This window comes from Empidonax traillii, unplaced genomic scaffold (assembly GCF_003031625.1).
Source record: "Empidonax traillii isolate 1590-97213 ecotype Southwest subspecies unplaced genomic scaffold, ASM303162v1 scaffold853:size531304, whole genome shotgun sequence".
In the NCBI taxonomy this organism is placed as follows: domain Eukaryota; kingdom Metazoa; phylum Chordata; class Aves; order Passeriformes; family Tyrannidae; genus Empidonax; species Empidonax traillii.
Window position 1 is genome coordinate 424,828 of NW_020956046.1, and position 19,762 is coordinate 444,589.

At 40.8% G+C, this 19,762-nt stretch overlaps 1 protein-coding gene across 2 annotated transcripts; it reads left to right on the plus strand.

Moving 5' to 3' along the window:
• Positions 1-2,604: 2,604 nt before the first annotated feature.
• TMEM123 (transmembrane protein 123) lies at positions 2,605-19,261 on the plus strand. 2 transcript variants are annotated; one of them, XM_027902223.1, is made up of 6 exons: positions 2,605-2,702; positions 7,652-7,711; positions 9,736-9,801; positions 14,598-14,789; positions 16,217-16,370; positions 17,444-19,261. In XM_027902223.1, exons 1-6 carry the CDS (start codon positions 2,621-2,623, stop codon positions 17,466-17,468), a joined length of 579 nt encoding a protein of 192 aa, XP_027758024.1. In that variant the 5' UTR covers positions 2,605-2,620; the 3' UTR covers positions 17,469-19,261. The 2 variants fall into 2 exon arrangements, with proteins under 2 accessions (XP_027758024.1, XP_027758026.1); XM_027902225.1 differs by lacking the exon at positions 17,444-19,261 and adding an exon at positions 13,002-13,029 and having other exon boundaries at positions 16,217-16,348.
• Positions 19,262-19,762: the final 501 nt, after the last annotated feature.

The window sequence follows — 19,762 nt, forward strand, 5'->3', positions numbered from 1 at the left end:
GAATGTCCTAGCAGTTACACACTTACCTCAACAACAATAGAACAACTTTTACAGATCAAGGACATTCCTCTAAGAGGTCAGATTGTACCTTTGAAAGAACTGCCTTCAGGCAGTTCCTGTCAGGCCTCTGAGTGCTCTAGTAAGCCTTAACTAGTAATAACAAGCCCTGACCAACCTCACCTGTGACCTCCATCCACACGTCTATATTCATTCATCCAGTAGCTCTACTTAAGCTCTTGCCTGAGGCTCTGGTCCCTGCCTGAGCTGTAACTTAGCTGTGCCTGCCCAGCAGACTGGTTTTGCTGGAGAGACCACAAACTGACAAAGATGACAAACATATCATGTTCCTTGGATTTACATTATACCTAAGACACAGGATTGTTTCTAGGCCATCTCCTACTGTTCCTTCCCAGCTGGGCTCCTTGGATCAGGCTCACCACCTTGACTGAGGTGATGACTGACCTCGTCACTATCACCACCCCATCCTGCTGAAGTCCCATGGTGACCTCCTGTGGTTAACCTCAGGATCCATTCTTGCTGCTCCCTGACGCTGAGTATCACACAAAATTAGGGGGGGGGGAGAAAATGCCACAAAATTCTCACAGTCATATTTTTTTGTGGGAATCTATATAGGAAATCATTAATTATACCATATACCAAAAGTGGATGATAACTTCCACTAAATTTTCCCAGAATGTTTCCTTCTCAGCTAGGAACAACTTCCAGCCACCTCGATACATTGCCAGAAATTCACTGCTCACAGAACAACAAACAACAGATGAAACAAGACCACACCAAAGCAATCAACAACTTCCATCACCTCTGTCTTCACACAGTAATGAGGCTATCAATTGTTGCAAAATGTCTCAGTGCCTGCTAACTCATCATTTCTATGGGAGTTACTTAGCTATCTCCCACAACCCAATGACTCCTTTTTGTTCCAGGTAACTTAACTACTCTTTTCCTACAAGTTGAGCAACGTTAATTAGGCTGTTCCAAAATAAATCATTTCCAGTCTGGTTTAAACCTGATGTTCACTGGAGTTGTGCAAGAGCTGAAACACTTAGCCATCTTAAAGATATATCTTATATAGAGAAATATATCCTCTGAATATATGTTAGTTTAGTAAAATATGTTTCTTTTTTTCTTACTACAAGCTTCACCTCTGTAACCAGAGGCCCTAGGATTACTAGTATTTCTAAGCTTTACTGGAATGAGGCTACCTGAAAATAGTATTCCTAGATAAATCATTATTCCAAAAGAAAATATTTGGAAGATCATCTCAGAAAATTCACAGTAAAAGGATGCATGTTGATCCTCAGGTACATTAGTCATGAGAACTGCACAGGAAGCTATGCAGAACAAAGGTATAAGAAAATGCTGGAAGTACAACACATGCACCCATTTTCACTGAATGCAAAACTGTGGGGCCTAATTAGGTTAGAATTGAAAGAAAAAATATTTATTCAGCATTTTAGTTCAGCACTCGCTGAGACTTACAGAGTAAAAGCATGTCTGTCAGTAGGGAAGGGAACTAGGTTTCACACAGTTTCTCAATACAGTCTCACTCCCTGCCTATGTGCTCTCGGGCCAGTCACTTTCCTTCTCTGGTTCAAATGTGTCACTTCCCACGGGAACATTATTGTGCTACAGCAAACATAAATGCAGTAAAAGGTGTGAAATATTCCACTACAATTTTACTGCTGATTCTTAATTACCCACATTAAAAATAGTTTAATTTACTAGAAACCAACTTGTATCAGTATGTAGTTTTCTTCCCTTTGATAAATATTTTTCAAGTTGTTTTCACTCTTAAGAACACATCAACAAACTCCCCTTGGAAAATAAATTCCCAGCATCAACTCTATGTTAGAAGTAATCGTGAAAGTTTTGAAAGAATTGAACTTGGTTGCTCTCTTTCACTTTTCCCTATTACCTTTGTAGTCTGTTTCACAGTTTTCTATGTACATCGGGAAATTCCTGGATGCCTCTACGGCATTTGCTCTGGTGACTGAAACAACCAGAGGCTGTGTGACAGGCAGCACGACGCACACGGGCTGTAAGCAGTGACACCTTGGAAAGGTGTGCGCAGTGAGCTGCGAGTATTGACGCCCTGCTGTCGATCAGGTGGATGTTATTAAAAAAGGAGGATAAATCAGCGCTGTTGGGGCTCCAATGGGAACGCTATATGGTGTTTGGAAAGCGGAGCGCCTTCCCTCGACAGCCGCGAGCGCTGTTCGCAGGCAGCGCTCCTGGAGCTCGACCCTGTTTCCAGGGGTGCTCGCAGACCTACCGAGAGCCACTCGGGTGTCACCTCCCTGGGCACCCTGTGAAGTGCGGACATCTCGCCGCTCTTACTAGGTTCCTGTTACGGGCACACAACGCTTTGCCGCCCAGACTGCAGGAAAATGGGGAGCAGAGGGGAAGAGACAGAGGGATCCCGGCTAGCGGGAAAAAGGGAACTCCACGCTGCGCCCACCTCGCTGATCCTTTCCCCGTCCCGCTCGGGGGAGCGGGGTCCCGGCTCGGCCCCCGCCCCGTACCGGCCCCGCCCCTGCCCGGCCCATCGCGCCGCCGCGGGCAGACGCGCCCGGCGAGCTCCGGCTGTCCCTCCGCGGCCATGCGGCTCCTCGGCGGCGCCTCCTGCGCGCTGAGGGCGACCCTGGCGCTGCTGGTGCTGCTCCTGCTCGCCCCCGGCTCCCGTGAGTAGCGGCCGCGGGGGGACGGGACGGGCGCGGCGGCGGACGACCCTCGCAGCCGCCCTGCCCTGGGGCTGCCGCGGCACCTCGGCCGGGCCGGGCCTGGTGCCGTCGCTGGCGGCCGGGAGCGGGCCGGGGGCTGCCCACCGAGAGCCACCTGGCCCGGGTGCCCCGCGGCGAAGCGGGCCGGGCCGGAGGTCCCTGGCGCTCTGCTCCTGAGCGGGAGCCGGGGTCGCACCGCGCGTACAGCCGGCTTCTCTGGAAACTAGGACTGGGACGGGGACGGGGCGGGAAGGGTTAATTTTCGGGATGTTTGTTAAGGAGAAGCAAGAATTACAAAAGAACCGCCCGAGGAGCAGTTCGGGTCTGGGCTGCGCACGCCGGCAGGGATGCGCGGGCACGCCCGGGCCGGCTCGCCCGTGGCTCCGGGAGCAGGAGGCACGGCGGGAGATGCGCCCGCACCCCGCCCGTGTCCCGGGGCCCGGCAGGTGAATGGCGAGAGGGGCACGGGGGAGCTCGGGGCGCCGCGCTGCCCCAGGCGGGGCCCGGCTGGAAGGGGACGCTCCTAGCCCCTTCTGGGTGCTGCTCTCCGGGGCGGTACTTACGGCGAGGGGCTTTTAACGGGGGCTTTGGGGTCATCGTGGCGGTGCGGGTGGGACAGACGCTGTGCTTTGTCGTGTTTATGTCAGGCGCTGGCAGCAGCCGTGCCTCTTTGTGATGGCCAGTTCTAGCAAATGCACGGCCTGTGTTTGCTCGTGCTCGGCTCAGAACACCAGAGTCAGGGGATAATCGTTGACATGCACTGAAATAAAGCGAGAGAGGTCTGAGCGGCCGTGGTTGCCTTTTCAGAAGATTGAAATTACATAAACGGTGCCCCACAATTTTCCAAAGTAAAGAAGCCAAAAGATACACGTATGTACCAGAATTAACCTGTTAAAGAATCTGTCAGTCCAGCAGTGCTAATATGCTGTTGCTTAATCTGGTAAAGTTGTAGTAAAGCTGATACCAAAAAAAAAAAAAAAAAAAAAAAAAAAAAAAAAAAAAAAAAAAAAAAAAAAAAAAAAAAAAAAAAAAAAAAAAAAAAAAAAAAAAAAAAAAAAAAAAAAAAAAGGTAAAATGAGGAATGTAAACACCTTTATAATTGCCCTTCCAAAAAAAGGCAAGTCTTTTTTAGAAGAAGTTTACAGGTAACCTATTTATCGCTTTGCTAAGATCTTCTGACCCCCATTTAACAATAGTAGACTGTCATTTCATTTGATACAAGATTGCATTGATCTGTTTTTTATCATGCTGCTTCCTGAGTGCATGTGCTAGTTTAACTCAGTGTATGGTCAGTGCTGTCTCCTGGGGCAGTGATGATCTCATCTGACTTTTGACAGTCTAATGTAGTCCTTCCTCTATATATTGTTGTCTAGAGCCCAGTTACGATATGTTGAGAGAAGTTGTGCCCTTTTAAGGCTCAGTTTAATGCAGCTGTTGAAATATCTTTTTTTTTTTTCTTGTCCACTTAGAAACTTCCAGAAAGTACTGCTGAGATTTGTGATGGTTTCAGCAAAAGTTTGTGATTATCTAATCAATGCTACAGGAGAAAGTGTGAAACCCATCAAATCCTGTGATTTGCAAAAAGTGAAAGTGGCAGTACATTTGTCCTCTTCAATTAAGATTTTTGGGCAGACTGGTTGTTTCAATATAATGCTGGTTTTTTACTCTGTTGAACAGTTTACTTTTAGGTGTCAAGTCAGTGGAAGAAACATCACTAAAATGTTGTTATGGTTTAGGAAAAAATACTTCCCACTATTATGTAAAATCCAGCTGGCTTCCTGGTATCTGAGTAAAGAGAATCTGTGCTCCCTATCAGGAAGTGGCCCCCACCCCCTTCCTGCTCTGTTCAGAAAAGATAGCTAGCAACATCTTCCAAGAGCTTACCTGTATACAAAATTCATCGCAGTACAAAAAATTATCATCATCAGCAGCCTCCAGACCTGAAAACAGGAATGGTATTTTGACAACAAAAGATGGTGTAGTTTTTCGGTCTCAAATTGACTGAGATTGAGAATTAATTACACAGGTCTGTGTTGTTTCCATCTATGGAATGGTGTTTATGCTTTCCTTTGCAAGACTATGAGGTAGTTTCACAATGTTAAGGCATGAGGACCTGTCAAAAAAGTTGCTGTGATAATCATGCCTACCCTCTCTCTCAGAAGAGACCTTCTTGGTAGGTCAAGTACATAATTTCAGAAATAGGTACCAGAAGACCTTGTTGAATCAAAGGGAAAATAAAGTTTCCAGAAAGCAGGGATTTGAATGTGTGGTTTGTCAGGATTGCCTGACAGCTGTTACAATGGATTTGAGGTCAGGGGGTTGCTTTGAGTTGAATGAGTATTGCCACTCATTAGTGTAGGGTTCTTCTACCAGGGTTCTTCTACGGACAACAGTAATCTAGTATGTATCTGAGCTGGAGATTACAGATCCCAAACATGAATGTTATCCACTGTGTTGATTTTGGCAAGCAAAATCAAATCCACTTAACATCTTGTCCTGTTCATTTCCAACAAGTATTGAAGCTATCCCTGTCAGTGACCCTGCATCTATCTATGTGTATGACGCAAACACAAATCTTCAGCTCCTGTCTCTGCCACTTTGGAAAACTGAATTCCAGCTATAAAGCTGGAAGAACTGGACTGATCTTGCCCTTTTGAAAGTTTGCTTATCCAAATTGTCTCTAACTCATGACTTTTTACACACTAGAACAACAAAACCACAAGAGGCCCTGAAAGCTCTTGGCCTGCCAAACTGTGACATAGACTTCCACAGGAAGCATGCTTGCCTTCAGATACACCCCAACCAACCACACACAGTTATGGTTTTATCTGCATCTGTGCCCGACCTCAAACAGGGGAAAACAGAGTTGTCTGACAAAAATTATGTTGATCTCCCTTCCCTAAATGTGGTGCTTTGAAACAGTTTTAAATTGGGTATATCCTTGTTTTGGTTCCGTTTCATCATGGAAAATAAACACAGAGGTCCTTTTCCCCTCTCTTCTGGATCACGGTGGGAACAAGCATCACTGCAAAGTTTTGTAGGCCCAGTACTGTAACTACTGCTGTGTCCCAAAGAGCTTTGCTTCTTCTCGTGCACAGGATGCTGCAGCTGGCTGCCAGCTTTCTCCCCTCTTCCTTCCTGTACTCGCTCATGCATGTGTACACCTGGGTCAGTGCAGATTTCTCACTTCTGCTTCCTGGAGAGGGCCAGAACCCCTCACTGTTTTGCTTTGGGACACTTGCACTGTGCAGCCTGTGGTCTTGAATGACAGTCTTCACTTGTCAGAACCATCACTGAATAAAAACTATGGTGTTTTTCCCTTTGCTTAAGAGCCAGGAGTCCTTCCCGTCTCCCTGTTTGAAGTCTCCTGCTTGTCACTGCAGTGATATGTACAGCTTCAAATCCAAAGCCACAGTCTGACAATAGAAACTAGTTTGGGAATAGCATAATTTTAAGATTTTCTTTTTCTCACCTGTCCCATTTACTGCAATGTGTTCCAATGTGGCATATGCTTATGCAGTACCCCATTTAAGCTGTATTTGTATTCTAGAGCCAATACTTGTGATTCAAATTAAGAGAATCACCTATGTTTGGGGTTTGTTTGAGAAAGAAAAGTTGAATCTTTTAAGCTTGATAAGGTCCTTGATGTCTTTCAAGGTGTACAGTCCAAGCTGATTGAAACTAGGATTAATACAGTCCACTCTTCCCTTCCTCCTCTGCTTCCTGCCCCTCTCTTTCATCTAATCATACAGGAAGTCCATTCTGCTGGTTGATGCAGCAAAATACATTGTGTGCTGTTGGAAAGGGGGTAATGTCAGTATTGTGTTGGCTTAGCTTCCTCAATCAGATCACTGTTTAATGGGGAGCATTTGCTCTGATGTTGACCACATCCTGCAGGATTGGGTCCTTTCTGGAAAAGCTTAGTTTAGCTGTCCCATCCTTCTTTGTTTGTTTGTATGTTTTCCCTAAGCTCCCTAATTAAACAGTCTAAAATATCTCGCAGTGCTGCCCTCCATCTCAATACTGCAGGGTTTTGCCATTTGTATTTGCAAACTTTACCATTTTGAGATCTTCACTAAGGTTTTGTAACCACTAAGGAAATGCCCTATTTTTGTCATACTTAGTTCAGGTTATTTGCTTGTCTTTACCACAGTATTAAGTGATCAAAACTAAACTATGCTCAGTAAAGGCAGAATCCACAACCAATCCTTGTGTATGCATGTGGATGCCAGACTGTTTATTCTGTGTGGTTTATCTATAAATTTTACCCCCTGTTTGTCTGAGAATAAAGTAGTCAGGCCTCAGTTAGTCTCTAGGGTATGATGATAGTTCTTTGGAAGTGTGATCCTTCTCAGTCCTATTTCCCACCTGCCAAATGCCCAGTGGATACATTAATATGCCTTTAGTCTCAAACTAAGCAATGCAACTTCTTAGTGGAGCTATTTGTCTTATCCTGTTGTCCATGTAGGGCCAGAGCAAGCCCCTATCTGCCTGTACAGGCCTTTCAGACTTCACAGGGGAAGATTTAAGTGAGAGGTTCTTTTTCTTCTGCTCTAGGGGGTGCAGGTCAGATATTATTACTGAAGGAAGGTCCCTGATTTTCTGCCTCTTCTCTTGGTCTCATTCTGTCTCAAGGAAGAGAAGAACCTGGGATGGGAATGGTGGGGAGTACAAAATAGAGGATGGGAGGAGTTCCAGTTCATTTGATGTTTATGTAGTATACAAATTGCCACTTTTAATGCACTAAGAGCAATCTGTTATGCTTTTATATTATCATTATACCTAATTCCTGTTCATGATAATTTAGTCATTTATATGCCCCAAAGACAAGTGACAGATGATGTACATTTTTTTTCCTTAGTAATAACTCACTTAAAACTGTCTTTTTTTTCTTGGGGTTTTTTATGTAGGAAATGAAGACACGAACAGCACTGCATCTTTTACTACGATTTCAGACCAGAAGTTGCCAGGTAATGCTCTTGACATTTCTGTTGCTATTCCTCAGTAACATTGAGAAATGCAATATGTATTACCGTGTACCTTAAACTATCCTGTCATAGTTTGTCCTTTATTTTATTCAATTGTGAACAGCCGTAGGGCAGGGGGAAGGTACTCTGATTGTCACATCTATTCTGGGACCACTAAAGATATTTAAGAGGAACAGTAGAACACAACTCAGTTCTCATATACTAAGTTACCCCAGAGCAACAGAGAGAGGAGAAATAAAATGGGAAAAATTTGTGTATGGAACTAGAAACACGTGGCAACACCCATTTACAGTTAAAAGGAGAACCAAGAAATCTGCTATGCTAGAATTCAGAAAAAGAGAAGGCACTTTTTCATTTGAGTAATTTCTACCCTGTAGTACTTAGCTCATTTCATTTGCTGTTGGCCAAAAATGGGGTGCATAGCCAGTACTCTGCTCACTGACTCACTCTAGCTGGTGTTAATTGCACTGCTGACTCACACCCAAATTCCAGGCAGTATGGGTAGCTTCTTTTCACCTGTGTGAACATGCAGTTCACATCCAGAGTTGTCCCAGGGTTGCAGAAGGAAGCACTCAGAACCTGGAGGAAACACAAAGATGTGTTCTGGTTGCAGAACTGGGCCAGTGTGGAAAAGGTTTAACCCCAGGCATCTCCATGGCTTACGCTGGTATAAAATCAATATATCCAAGAAAGAATGTGTCTGTAATTGTTCAATCCTAGACTGTTGCTCAAAGGCAATTAAATTTGCAACTTAATATCCCAGGTATGTCAGTATAAGTGTTGCATGAGCAGAGGGGGCTAGCTGGCTATGATTATACTAAAGAAAAGGCAAAGTAATTCCCTCCCACACTCCCATCTTTTGGTACATGGTGTGAAGGTGTAAATTTGGTTCATTTGTTCCTAAACCTGAGCTTGCTCATGTCGTGTATGCAGTTGCAAAAAACGTTGACAAAACTGTTTTAGACTAGACTTTTCCAGTGGTAAGAACAGCAGATCCATTCAAGGGAAATAGGAATAGGTCTCCTTGATTGCAGTAGCTGTGTTGCTCTCTTCTTAATCTGTGGGGTTATGTACTTTGCTTTTCAGCTTGACTGAAAAGCAACAGTGCTGCTGCACCCATAGCACTGTGGGAGGGTGCTGAAAAAGATCAGTTACTTCAGAGAAAAGATTAATCACAGAATGGGCATACACAGCAATACAGAATGAAGGGAGAAAAGGATGGGCAGGGACAGCCCAGTAGAGCTTTGCCAGGAGGAAGACTGTTTAACTGTAAGAAATACAGAGGAGGGATGCAGCAGTGAGGATGGAAGTGAGAATGGGAGGGTGCCTGAGAAACCTAGAAGTAACATGAGGAGGAAGGAAGAGCAAGAAAAGCAGAGGTAAAAAAAAGGAGAGGACAAAACCACTATGACTGAAACATGGTTTGTATTTTATGTCTTTGAAAACAAGTACCTTCTTACGACTGTTTTTTGTAGAGAGAGCATAAGTCTACAAAAAGATGTTTCACAGAGTATTGGTTTGTCCCTACTTGACTACAGTATGTTCCCAGCATCAGCCCAGTTTGCAACAGAGATGCAGCAAAATGGAAGAAAAGATTGAGGGACAGGAAATGGAACTGAAGTAGAGGAATAAAAACTGCAAAAAAACCTCACGGTGCTTAAGTAGGTCAAGAAAGTCTGTGACAGTATGGCTATTTACAGCACATGGAATAGAACATGACATAGAAGTGGAAGAGAGCAAACAGAGGAGATACAAAGAATTCAGATGCAGACCATTTGGGCACTGTTGTGCATACAGTGTAACTGTGTTCTTGCTGCTCTGAGATCTGGAAGCATTTTGCAGAGGGATAAAAACCGTCTGCTTCGGGATGGAGTAATCTCTATTCCCTGTTGTAGTCTGCAGACACAGATACCCTGAGGAGAGTGTTGTGTTGTGGGTACTATAATTACAATGTGTTAAAATTGAAATGAATAATATCGATTTTCTTGTTTTCTTTTTCCTAGAAGACAATAGCAGTTCATCCAATTTCACTGCTTTGTCATCCACACAATCTGCAGCAACATCTGCAGGAGGTATGTATCTGTTCGTCTGTCCCTTACTATGAACGTAGAAGTTAGCTACAAACCTAGCCCAGATCATACCAAATTCTGAAGAACAGGACATCAAAAGTGGGTATTTGAGAGAGAGGCATTATTATTTTAGGTCTGGGAAGCAACATGTAAAACAACTCTGAAAAGAACCTATACTGTTTTTTCAAGTTTAGGTAGCATTCTTCATCAGTAATTAATTACATTTGCAATGCCATTGTAACACAGGATTCAAAATAAAAATTCAAGGAAGAATTTGCAAGAAGTTGATCTTTTAAATGTTCATTCTTTTTCTCTTAGCAAACTTCTTCCGTTTTCATGAAGTAAAGGTGAATAGGATGTTGTGCAAATGGTGCATGTCTGTTTAATATTATTTCACAGTAAACAGATTTAGGGTATAACAAAATCCTGAGAGCTAGAGTTTCAAGAGTAAGCCTCTATTTCCTTTTACATAAGACTCACCATGATAATCATAAGGATCATCAAGGTTGGAAGAGACCTTCAGGATGGTCTAGGTGAACCATCAACGCAGTGCCACCATAATCACCCCTAAACCATATCCCCAACTGCCACATCCAGACGCCTAGTGAACATTTCCAGAGACGGTGACTCCACCACCTCTGTGGGCAATATATTCCAATGCCAAACCACTCTTGCAGTAAAAATCTTTTTTTAAATACCTAATCGGAACCTCTCCTGGCACAACTTAAGACCACTTCCTCTCATCCTTTCATTTGAGACGTGATGGAAGAGACTGACCCCCACCTCACTGCAGTCTCATGGGACTTAATACGGTAGAAAATAGTTCCTTTAGAGCTCATAGCACAAAACAGCACCGTTTAAGCAGGACACAAGTGACAGATGTGAAACAATCTGTCATGGGTACTTTTGCATTGTTCTAGCACTACCTTATTTCTTTCACTACCTGGCAAAAGAACTTTAGGTAAGAATTATTTCCCAAGGCAGCAATATTGCCTTTGTGGTGCTCCAACATAACTAACATGTTAACACATCTTTGTAGAACAAACAGACAGTTCATCCACTTGCATTTGCAGTGTTCCAACTGTTGGCTACATCGGTGTGAGATTATTTAAAAAGGAAATTAAAAAATTCATCTTGTGGAAGAACTTGCACAGGCAAATTCCACTACATTAGTAAGGATTGGATAAGAGTTAATGTGGTGTAGTTGTTCAGGCTGTGATGAACAGATAAAAGGTTGCATCTGAGAGAAACTTGTTCTAGAAACGGGATCCCCTTTGTGCTAAGAACCATGTGAAAGCAGAGCAGAAATACTGTGTCTACCACAAGGTACTTTGTGTACTTGTGGAGTTTTATGCTGATCATAAAGTCCCAGTTATGTCATTACATTTTTAGTACAACGCTTACTTTCTGTCCCTATAATCTCCAGATAAGCTCTGAGCTACCACACTCAGAAGTTGCTTGTGTTTTCATTTACGTATAAAATACTCACTAGGAGGGGAAAAAAAACCCAAACCTTTGCAAGGACCTTTCTTGAGATAGCCAGCAAGTGGTGCAGTGTCTCATTCCATTGTCTGCAGTGTCCCAGTTTAGGCATGTCTAACTTGGAAAGTTGTGAGAATTTTGTAATCCGCTTGTTGCTTTACAGCCTTCCCCTAAATGTGCAAAGCCATCGTTCACCACAGTGTTTCACCCACCTTCTGCTCCATTCCTCCTGCTCTCTGCTCTGGCCCCTGCAGGTTTCTTGTAGAGGTCTGAGCTTTACTAGACCTGGATAATAACAGTAAAAAGAGGCCTGAGCCCTTTACTGTTAGGCACAGTATAAGCCTAAGAGATAGCTTAGCTGTGCCTTGCTTTACAAGGTTTATGATTCCCATCCTTCTCTATCTTTTTTATTTTGTTGTCAGAAACTTTATAGATTTTAATACAATGTTCATCCTTTTGATTATCTGTCTCAATCTCTTTCTGCTTAAAATCTCTGCCATTATTTTTTTGGGGGGGCAGGGGTGGGGAGGGAACTCTTGATGGCGGAAACAAAAGTTCAATCATTTTCCATGCAAAGGAGGATTTATTTTAGAAAGAGCATAATAATTTTGTATGTTAGAAAAGTGCTTATGAAATCTGAGTTTTGTGTTCATTCTTCAGCTAGAACACTAAGGGAGTAGTAGTGCATGCTGCTAAAAATTCTTACCTACAAGCTATATATATATATTTTTTTGATTGATGGATATAGCATAGCTATTTAATGTTTAAACACAGGTAACATACTAAGTAAAATACTTGTCTCTTTTAAAAACAAAGCATCATAAACCTGAACTATATTACTGGCATGCATCTTTTTAAACAAAAAAAAAAGTTAGACAGTCAGGGTTTGTTTAGTGTGATGTTCAATGAAGCCCAGCTGGTCTTTTGGGGGAAAAGTAATTAGGGAAAAAAAAAGATAAAAGGGCAGATGTTGCTATATTCTTTCATCTTAACTCTGTTTGTAAAATAGTGTGGGTAGGATTTTTCAAAGACAGAGAAGAACTGATTGGTGCCTGATTTATGTCAGCTTTCCAAATTCTCCAGCTGCCTTAGATAGACTCCCACTAATGTTTTGAAATGACTGATGCTAAATACATCAGGAAAGATAGGTCTGGAGATTAAACAGACTTTACTGTTAATGTTATATTACCAAGGGCTGTAATCTTGATAAAATAAGAAAAAAAGGATTGCTAGTAGGAAAGAAAGGTGGGGAGAAGTAATGTGCAAACGTGCCAAAATTCCTCATAGATCTTTGGATATTTTTTGTCATGACACAGGTTTTCTGTAGGGTAATTTGATACCCATGAAATAAGTACCATCTTTGTGTAACATTGTTTCATAATGTTACGCATGGAACAATTAGCCATTATATTGTTCAGAAACAGAAGCTGCTTTGACACTCAGAAATCATGGCTGAAAAAAAACCCCACAGAAAACTGACTGCTTGACACTTGCATTCAGATTTGTCTTTCTTTTGGTATTGCTTATATTAGGAATGCTTTTACCAGGTGTGGTTTCATGTTATGTAATGTAGGTGGTTTCCATATAGACATTTCATTGCTTATTTCCTACAATGAGGAACGATTTGATATTTATAGATCATTCTGCCTTTGGGGAGTTTACCTGTCACTGTTAAAATGTGCCCTGAATTTTATCTGATGTATTTTACACATGCTTCGTAGAGGAACTGAATTTCCTAATTGTAACAAGGTAAGTACATTAATGTAGTACTCCAGCTCTTCCAGCTCAATGAATCCTCAGTTCAAAGTGTATCTTTGGGTCATGGCACAATGCAGTTACAACATTAAAGAACAAGAAAAGAAATAACATTTACTTTTGAGCCTGTATTAGGCTGTTTCAGTAGTTTTAATGCAAAATGTCTCAGAAGTGTTGTGTAGGCCAGTTCCTTTCTGAATGCTTACACTGTTGTACTGCTGTTTTTCTTAAAAATTTTTAATGTTCATATCAGTACTGGAAGCTGTGATATTTAAATTTTAGGAACGACAGTTCTGTATGTAGTTGCTCATGTTTTACACCACACAAGAATATTGTTCTATAGAAGCATTTTAGATGCTGTATATTAAAAAAAAAAAAAAAAAAGGCAGAAATTTAATATCAAGTTTACTCTGCAATTGAGATGAAACTATCTATTTTTTCAGTTATTTTAGTTTTACACAATTGTAAGGAAACCTGGGTGTAATTAAACATTTGAATGTCCATAATAAAAAGCTTTTGTGGTGTTTAAAATGAACTCAGCATGTGTGAGGTTATAGAAATAATGCATAAGCAGACAGCTACAAAGAGAGCTTTTTCTCCCTAGAATTCTTTCATATGTTAAACCTATTTCCTCATACTGTCTGCTTAGAGAAATGTTAGTTGCATAACAGGCTAGTGTTTCTTGTTACTTCCTTCTTAGAAGAATAACTAATTGCTTTAAAATCATTCCCTCTGGCTACCTTCCACTAAGGTTCTAAGGATTTTGCTATAAATATCAGTCCCTGTTATTTGTGAATTTTGCATTGTGGTATTTTTATTCTGAACAGTTCATTAATGCTTTCTGAGGGGGGAAGGGGAAGCAAAGTTAAAGACATTAAGTGTCAATTAAACTTGCGAAACAGATTTCCAATCTTTGTTTTAACCTTGACAAGACAGATCACTACTAAATAGATCATATAAGCCAGCAAATTTACTTTAGTTGAACTTTTATCCTGTGTAGAAAATGTGAATCTTAAGTTTCACATAAATACAGAATTCTCCATGCTAATTTTTAATAGATATGGAGCCTTAGTAATGCTAGTGTTTCATTCAAAAGCAAATTAAAGATGAAATAATTACTAAAATTAGAGGGGGGGAATTTTAATGCAAAATCTGTTCTTATTAGAAAAGCTTTGTTGTCTGAAAAAATGGGTGTTCAAATTGAAAGTTAGTCTTGATCCAGAAGTTTGTTGCATTTTAAAATACTGTAAATTAGGCACAATTGTATGGAATTGTATAGTGTTATTAAAAAAAAAAAAAAAAAAAAAAGACCCTTCAACAAGTTATCCAGGTTTTCTTTACAGCCTTCCCTTTAGATCATTCATGACCTTGAGGCCAGAAATCAGAAGTTAGGTCTTTCCAAAGGAAAGTCTGTATGCAAGCCTGGATACCCATGCAGTGGCATTTTCATTGTTACTCTGCTGTTCTATTTGGCCATGAGAAATGCTGTCTTACTCCATGAGTATGCAGTTGATTATTTTTATGTATTTTTCTATGTCGTATCACAAATAAAAATTTCCCAGGTGTGTCCACCAGTACTACCCATCTGACCAGTACCACTCAGCCCACCATCACCAATATATCTGTCATCCTGACAACTCAGCCCACCAAAACCAGCCAGACAATAAGGTCCACCACAGCTTCATCAGTCACATCATCACAACTCAATATTACAGTGGTGACCACTTCCAAGATTTCTTCCACTTCTGTAACAGGTGAGTTCATAGTTCACGAAGCTCATAAAGGTTTGTATACACATTCATATGGGTTGTAGAATGGTTAGTCTTACAGTAGCATAACAAAAAGAAGAAAGAAAGCATTTGCATGCTGGAAAAACAAGACTAAAGTGGAGTTTCATTGCTAAGTTGGCTACAATAATTTTGCTCTGAGCACTCTGCTTACTGAAATAAAGATTCATTTAACCTGAGAGACCTGGCATGTTTAGGGAAAAAAAACAGGCAAGTGGTCCAAACAAGCAGCCACCAGCACAGAGAGTAGCAATGTTAAGGAGAAAGTCTGGATTTGGAATACAACTTCTGTATTTGTTCAGCTCTCCTTTCTGCAGTTTGAACTTGAACTCATCTCTAATACTTCCTTTCTCACAGCTGACCTGTATCTCAAAATATGTCTACTGGCTTGATAAAAAGACTTGAGTTCCATTAGCAATGTAATGAATTTTATTTGTGACTATGCATGAGTCACACTTTATGTAAAAGTTGCCAAATACAGTTTAGTAGTACCCTATAATACAAAACCAGTGAGCACAGAATTCAGTATTTCCTTGCAGTTAACTGCTTGCTCACATCACTTCATGCTTACACTTCTAAACAGATTAGGGTTGCACACGTATCAGTGGAGCATCATTGGGTTGGTGAAGCTGTCACCAGCAGAACTTTTAGTTGACTGTGTAACATTCTCTGTAGCAAGTACAAATAAAATGGGCACAGACTCTTATCTTTCGGTGGGAGTTTGTAGCAGATGTAACCAGTTTTAACAGTGAAACAGCTGTAGCTTATCTGCAATTATGTTGTCTCTGTCAATATTTGCATTGGGCTGCAGAGCTGATCTCACTTGGGACAGTGAGGGCACAATTCCATGGGGCAAGGTTAAACAATCCAACAGTTCATTGCCAGCAAAAGTGTTTCATGCCCACCATATCCACTATACCAACTGATTTGGTGACTGTTGGACCTCTCTTGCAGGCTGACCCAGTATGCTCATCTGAATAAAAGCAACTTCCTTTTATGCTTTTGTTCATTTCAGGCCAGTGTAGTGAGTTAAATTTGCTCATGGAGGGTATGAAAAACACTAGAACACCCTAAGAGGGGCAGGAGCTCCTTGTGTAGAAGGAGGGGAGACCAGGGGAAGAAAAGGCAGGGCAAAGAGGAAAAGGGGCAGTCAATCTTTCAGAGACAGCAAGCAGTTGGATCAGCTGCCCCTGCATCACCAGAATGTGGTACTTTTAAACCAGAGCCCTAGGTTTAAGCATGCTTGGCTGGTATCTTGTCAGGTGATCGTTGTTAAATTTGTCTGATTGGGTTTTTAGATGATATGTCAGTGGGGACAGCAGGATGTAGAGGAATCCCTCAAAACAAAATTTTGCAAGCTCTCTAAAAGGTGCCTTTTCTTTTCTTCTTTTCAGCCACATCAAAATCTGAGGCTACTGTAGCCAAAACCTCCAGGTTCGATGTGGGCAGTTTTGTCGGTGGCATTGTGCTGACTCTTGGAGTCCTAGTTATTCTCTACATCGGATGCAAAACCTATCACTCTAGAAGAGGCATTCAGTACAGAACCATGTAAGTTCACAAGGGATTGTCCCTTGTCCATTTATTTCTTTCTTGAAGGGAACAAGACAAACAGAATGGGCAGAATGAACTCTGATACATTTGTTTAATGTACATTATATGAATATCATTAAGAGATTTAACTGTGATGTTTTGTCTTTCACCATTTCATAGTATTATGCCTCCCTTCTGTGTTTTTTTTTAATCTGATCTAGTATATAATTTTTTTTAAGGATCTTAGTCTTTTAGCTATTCTGTGAATAGTTAACATTTCATTGAAACTCTTTCTGTAATTTGCAAGATTTCTTGTTCTTCTTGACACTTTCTTCTAGTGTCAAGAAGACACCATTCATTCTTTAATGTTTTCCTCCCTCTTGCTGTTACTTTTTTTGTAGTGAAGTTCATTAAAAATTTTACCATCTCACTTGCTATTTATTCTCAGCTCTACTAAGTTTTCTTCCAGGCTTCCGTACTTGCCCGTATTTAATTTAAGAACAAGATTACTTTTTTTCCTATTGAGTATCATCTGTCTCAGTCAAGAAGCTTGTTTTAAGTGAGGTGATGTCATTATACTGTTGGGATACTGGTGTTCAGGCCTTTTGTTTTCTCTCCATCTTGATTCCTGCTTATTGATCATGGAATTAAATCAGTCATTGCTGCACATTTACCTGCAGAGGTGTTTTTTAATGGATATTGTAGACTTCAGATCAACAATATCTTTAAAACACAGGGAACCTGCTGCTGAGCTTGTACAATGACTTTGGTTAACTGTGGCTGCTGGGTACAGGTAAGACAGTTAGGATAAACATGCCTGAGCAACAGCTGATGTAGAAATAAATGAATGAAATGTGAAAGGCAAGATGTTAATAAGGCCACTGAAGCTGGAGGAGTGTTGACAAAATGAAATTGTTCAGCTAACTTCAGGCTTGGCTCAGAGAGGACTGTAATTTCCAGATCAATGTGCCCTTAGCCCTTCTGGTGGCCTCTGCTCACAAATTAACCTTCTCATCAGCAGCTGGGTGGCTCTTTCTCAGGTTGACTGTTGTATGTTGTGCAAAACATTAATTACTGTGTTTCTATTCCAGTGATGAACATGATGCCATCATTTAAAGAGACTTCAGGGAAGACAGTGTTGGAAACCCACCCTGTCACAGCTGTTGTAACTTACTTCCGAAAGAGTTTTTCATAAAGAGGATCACAGTCTCTAAACCTGGGGGTGTGACCCTGCAAAATGTTGAGAAGTTTTTTAAACATACTGATTTTTTACATTGGCTTTCATAAGAGTAAGAGGAACTCAGCACTCTGTAGAGACAGTATTTTCTTTTTCCAGTATTTGTAGCCAGACTTAAAAAAAATCACATATTGAGTCATTTTAAGGTACACACACAGGTCTCTGAAATAGCTAATTACTAGCACAGGTGATTACATCGTTGTAATTCTAAGTTCAGGGTTGTTTTTTTTTTCTAAAATGTTGTATTAAATTGTATTTATTTTGAAGTTTGATGTGAACTTTAGAAATTTTGGATTTTGAACAACTCAGTTAATTTTTAATAGAGTATAAAGGGGGGGTGTTTAGCTAACTGTATAGAAGGAGTGATGAGTATTTTAAGTGTCAGTCATTAGCTCACCAGCAACTTGCATATACTTTTACAACTTGTACAATGAAACAAGTTGCAGGAAGCATGGACAGACTGGAGATATCCATCCATGACCCTTTTCTGTAAAAGCTTCTTTTTTCTAGCACGTCCTAATGAAGCTTGTGCAATTGAAGATAAAATAAGAATAGAAAATAACTGTGCCATCATAAATAAAGAAAAATACAGAAATTGCTTCTCAAAATTGGCTTTTAAGTTGAATTTAACAATCACTTGGCTCTTCATCTTTACTACTACAAAACTGTATGCAGTGTTTTAGTAGCATTTAATAGTCATTGAAACTTAAACACAGAAAGGGGAAAACTATAAGCATTTTAGAAAACTTTAAACTGCATTTTTACAGCTGTGTTCAGAACTTGGTACTGCAGCATGTGTGTACAGAGATCTGGTCAAAAGTCCAACTGAAAGTAATGGGCCATCTCTCAGAAGACGTTCAGATTAAGGCCCAAATGCACTGGGGGTCCTGTGCAGGATGAATGCTGCTGCTCCCGCATCACTTCTGCAGTTACACTGAGGTAAATCTGCTGATTTCAGTAGATGGGCTCCTGATTTACACTGGTGTAATGAAAACTTGAACAAGGATCAGGAAACACAGGCTTGCATTTCCTTACATCACTGAGTAATTGTTCAGTCTTGCTTGGGCTCCACTTGTAGACCCCTTCCTGGTGAAAAGAATTGGTGTGGTGGGTCTGTCCTGGTTGCTGGCACTAGTCCCTCACGCAGGGCATAGAGGGGAGGTGGTGACAGGTGAGTAAGGTCACTGTGGGAACTGCATCTAGATCTGGCAGGGGGCTGGGGAACAGTGCATCAGGGGAAATATGAGTACAGCTGTGGAATAGGTTCATTTTTTTGTTAAGCACTAGTTTATGCAATGTAAAGTGGCCATATGGATTTTTTTTTATTACTTTTTTTTTACTACTCTATGTGAAAAACCATGGCTAATGAGTTATCTCACTAGCACACTGAAAAAGGGGGTACAGGGCTGTTTCATTTTTTTTACCAAGAGTGAGGTACATGGGGAGGAAAAGAGTGATTTGAAATAACTTCTGTAGTTTTTATTAATTGTGGTGTTTGGTGGAAAATTACTGGATTTGACTTGGAGAGTTAGGGAAACAATTCTTTCATAGAACTGTAATTCCTTACTTTGTAGGAATTAAGACAGTTAAGTGCAACTCATTTACTGAGATTGTCTCACCTCTGTTGTACAGATGAATAAATAAAATTAAATCTTTGGAATTACTGCATCAATTTCAGTTGAATTTTCATAATTCTCTCAATCCATTCCACAGTCATAACCATTGAATAAGAAGTGTTCACTATATATATTTTTATACACTAGAATACCAGACCTAATGCATTTTTGCCCAGCTTAATCATTTCTAATGTATTTTGTAATCCCATTACTACAGTAAAGCAGAAGTGTGTGCTCAAGGTTTCATAGGTGTCAGTGCAAATATAAAACTTGACTTCCTTTCAGGTGTTTGGATACTAGACAAAAGCCCTTCCCCATCAAAGCCTCTTTCCCCCTTACCTCTCTGGTGATTAATTATTTTAAATTCAATCATAAGTTCATGTTCATTTTATGCAACAGATTTTTAGCACAAATTGTTCCTTACCTTCTCTAGGTATAATTATGCTACAGTCAGCAGCCTTTCCTTAACTGGATTTATTGATATTGTTAAGATGATTTAATTGTTTCTAGTCCATCCCCTCTCCAGGACTGTGTCTGTTTTCTCATTAGTACCAGTG

What these genes read in the sequence shown, in the direction of transcription:
- TMEM123 (XM_027902223.1), top strand. Translation starts at nt 2,621, where the DNA reads ATGCGGCTCCTCGGCGGCGCCTCCTGCGCGCTGAGGGCGACCCTGGCG. An exon ending in TTCTTCCACTTCTGTAACAG is followed by an intron (nt 14,790 to 16,216) that starts GTGAGTTCATAG and finishes TCTTCTTTTCAG; the next exon opens with CCACATCAAAATCTGAGGCT. An exon ending in GGCATTCAGTACAGAACCAT is followed by an intron (nt 16,371 to 17,443) that starts GTAAGTTCACAA and finishes TTTCTATTCCAG; the next exon opens with TGATGAACATGATGCCATCA.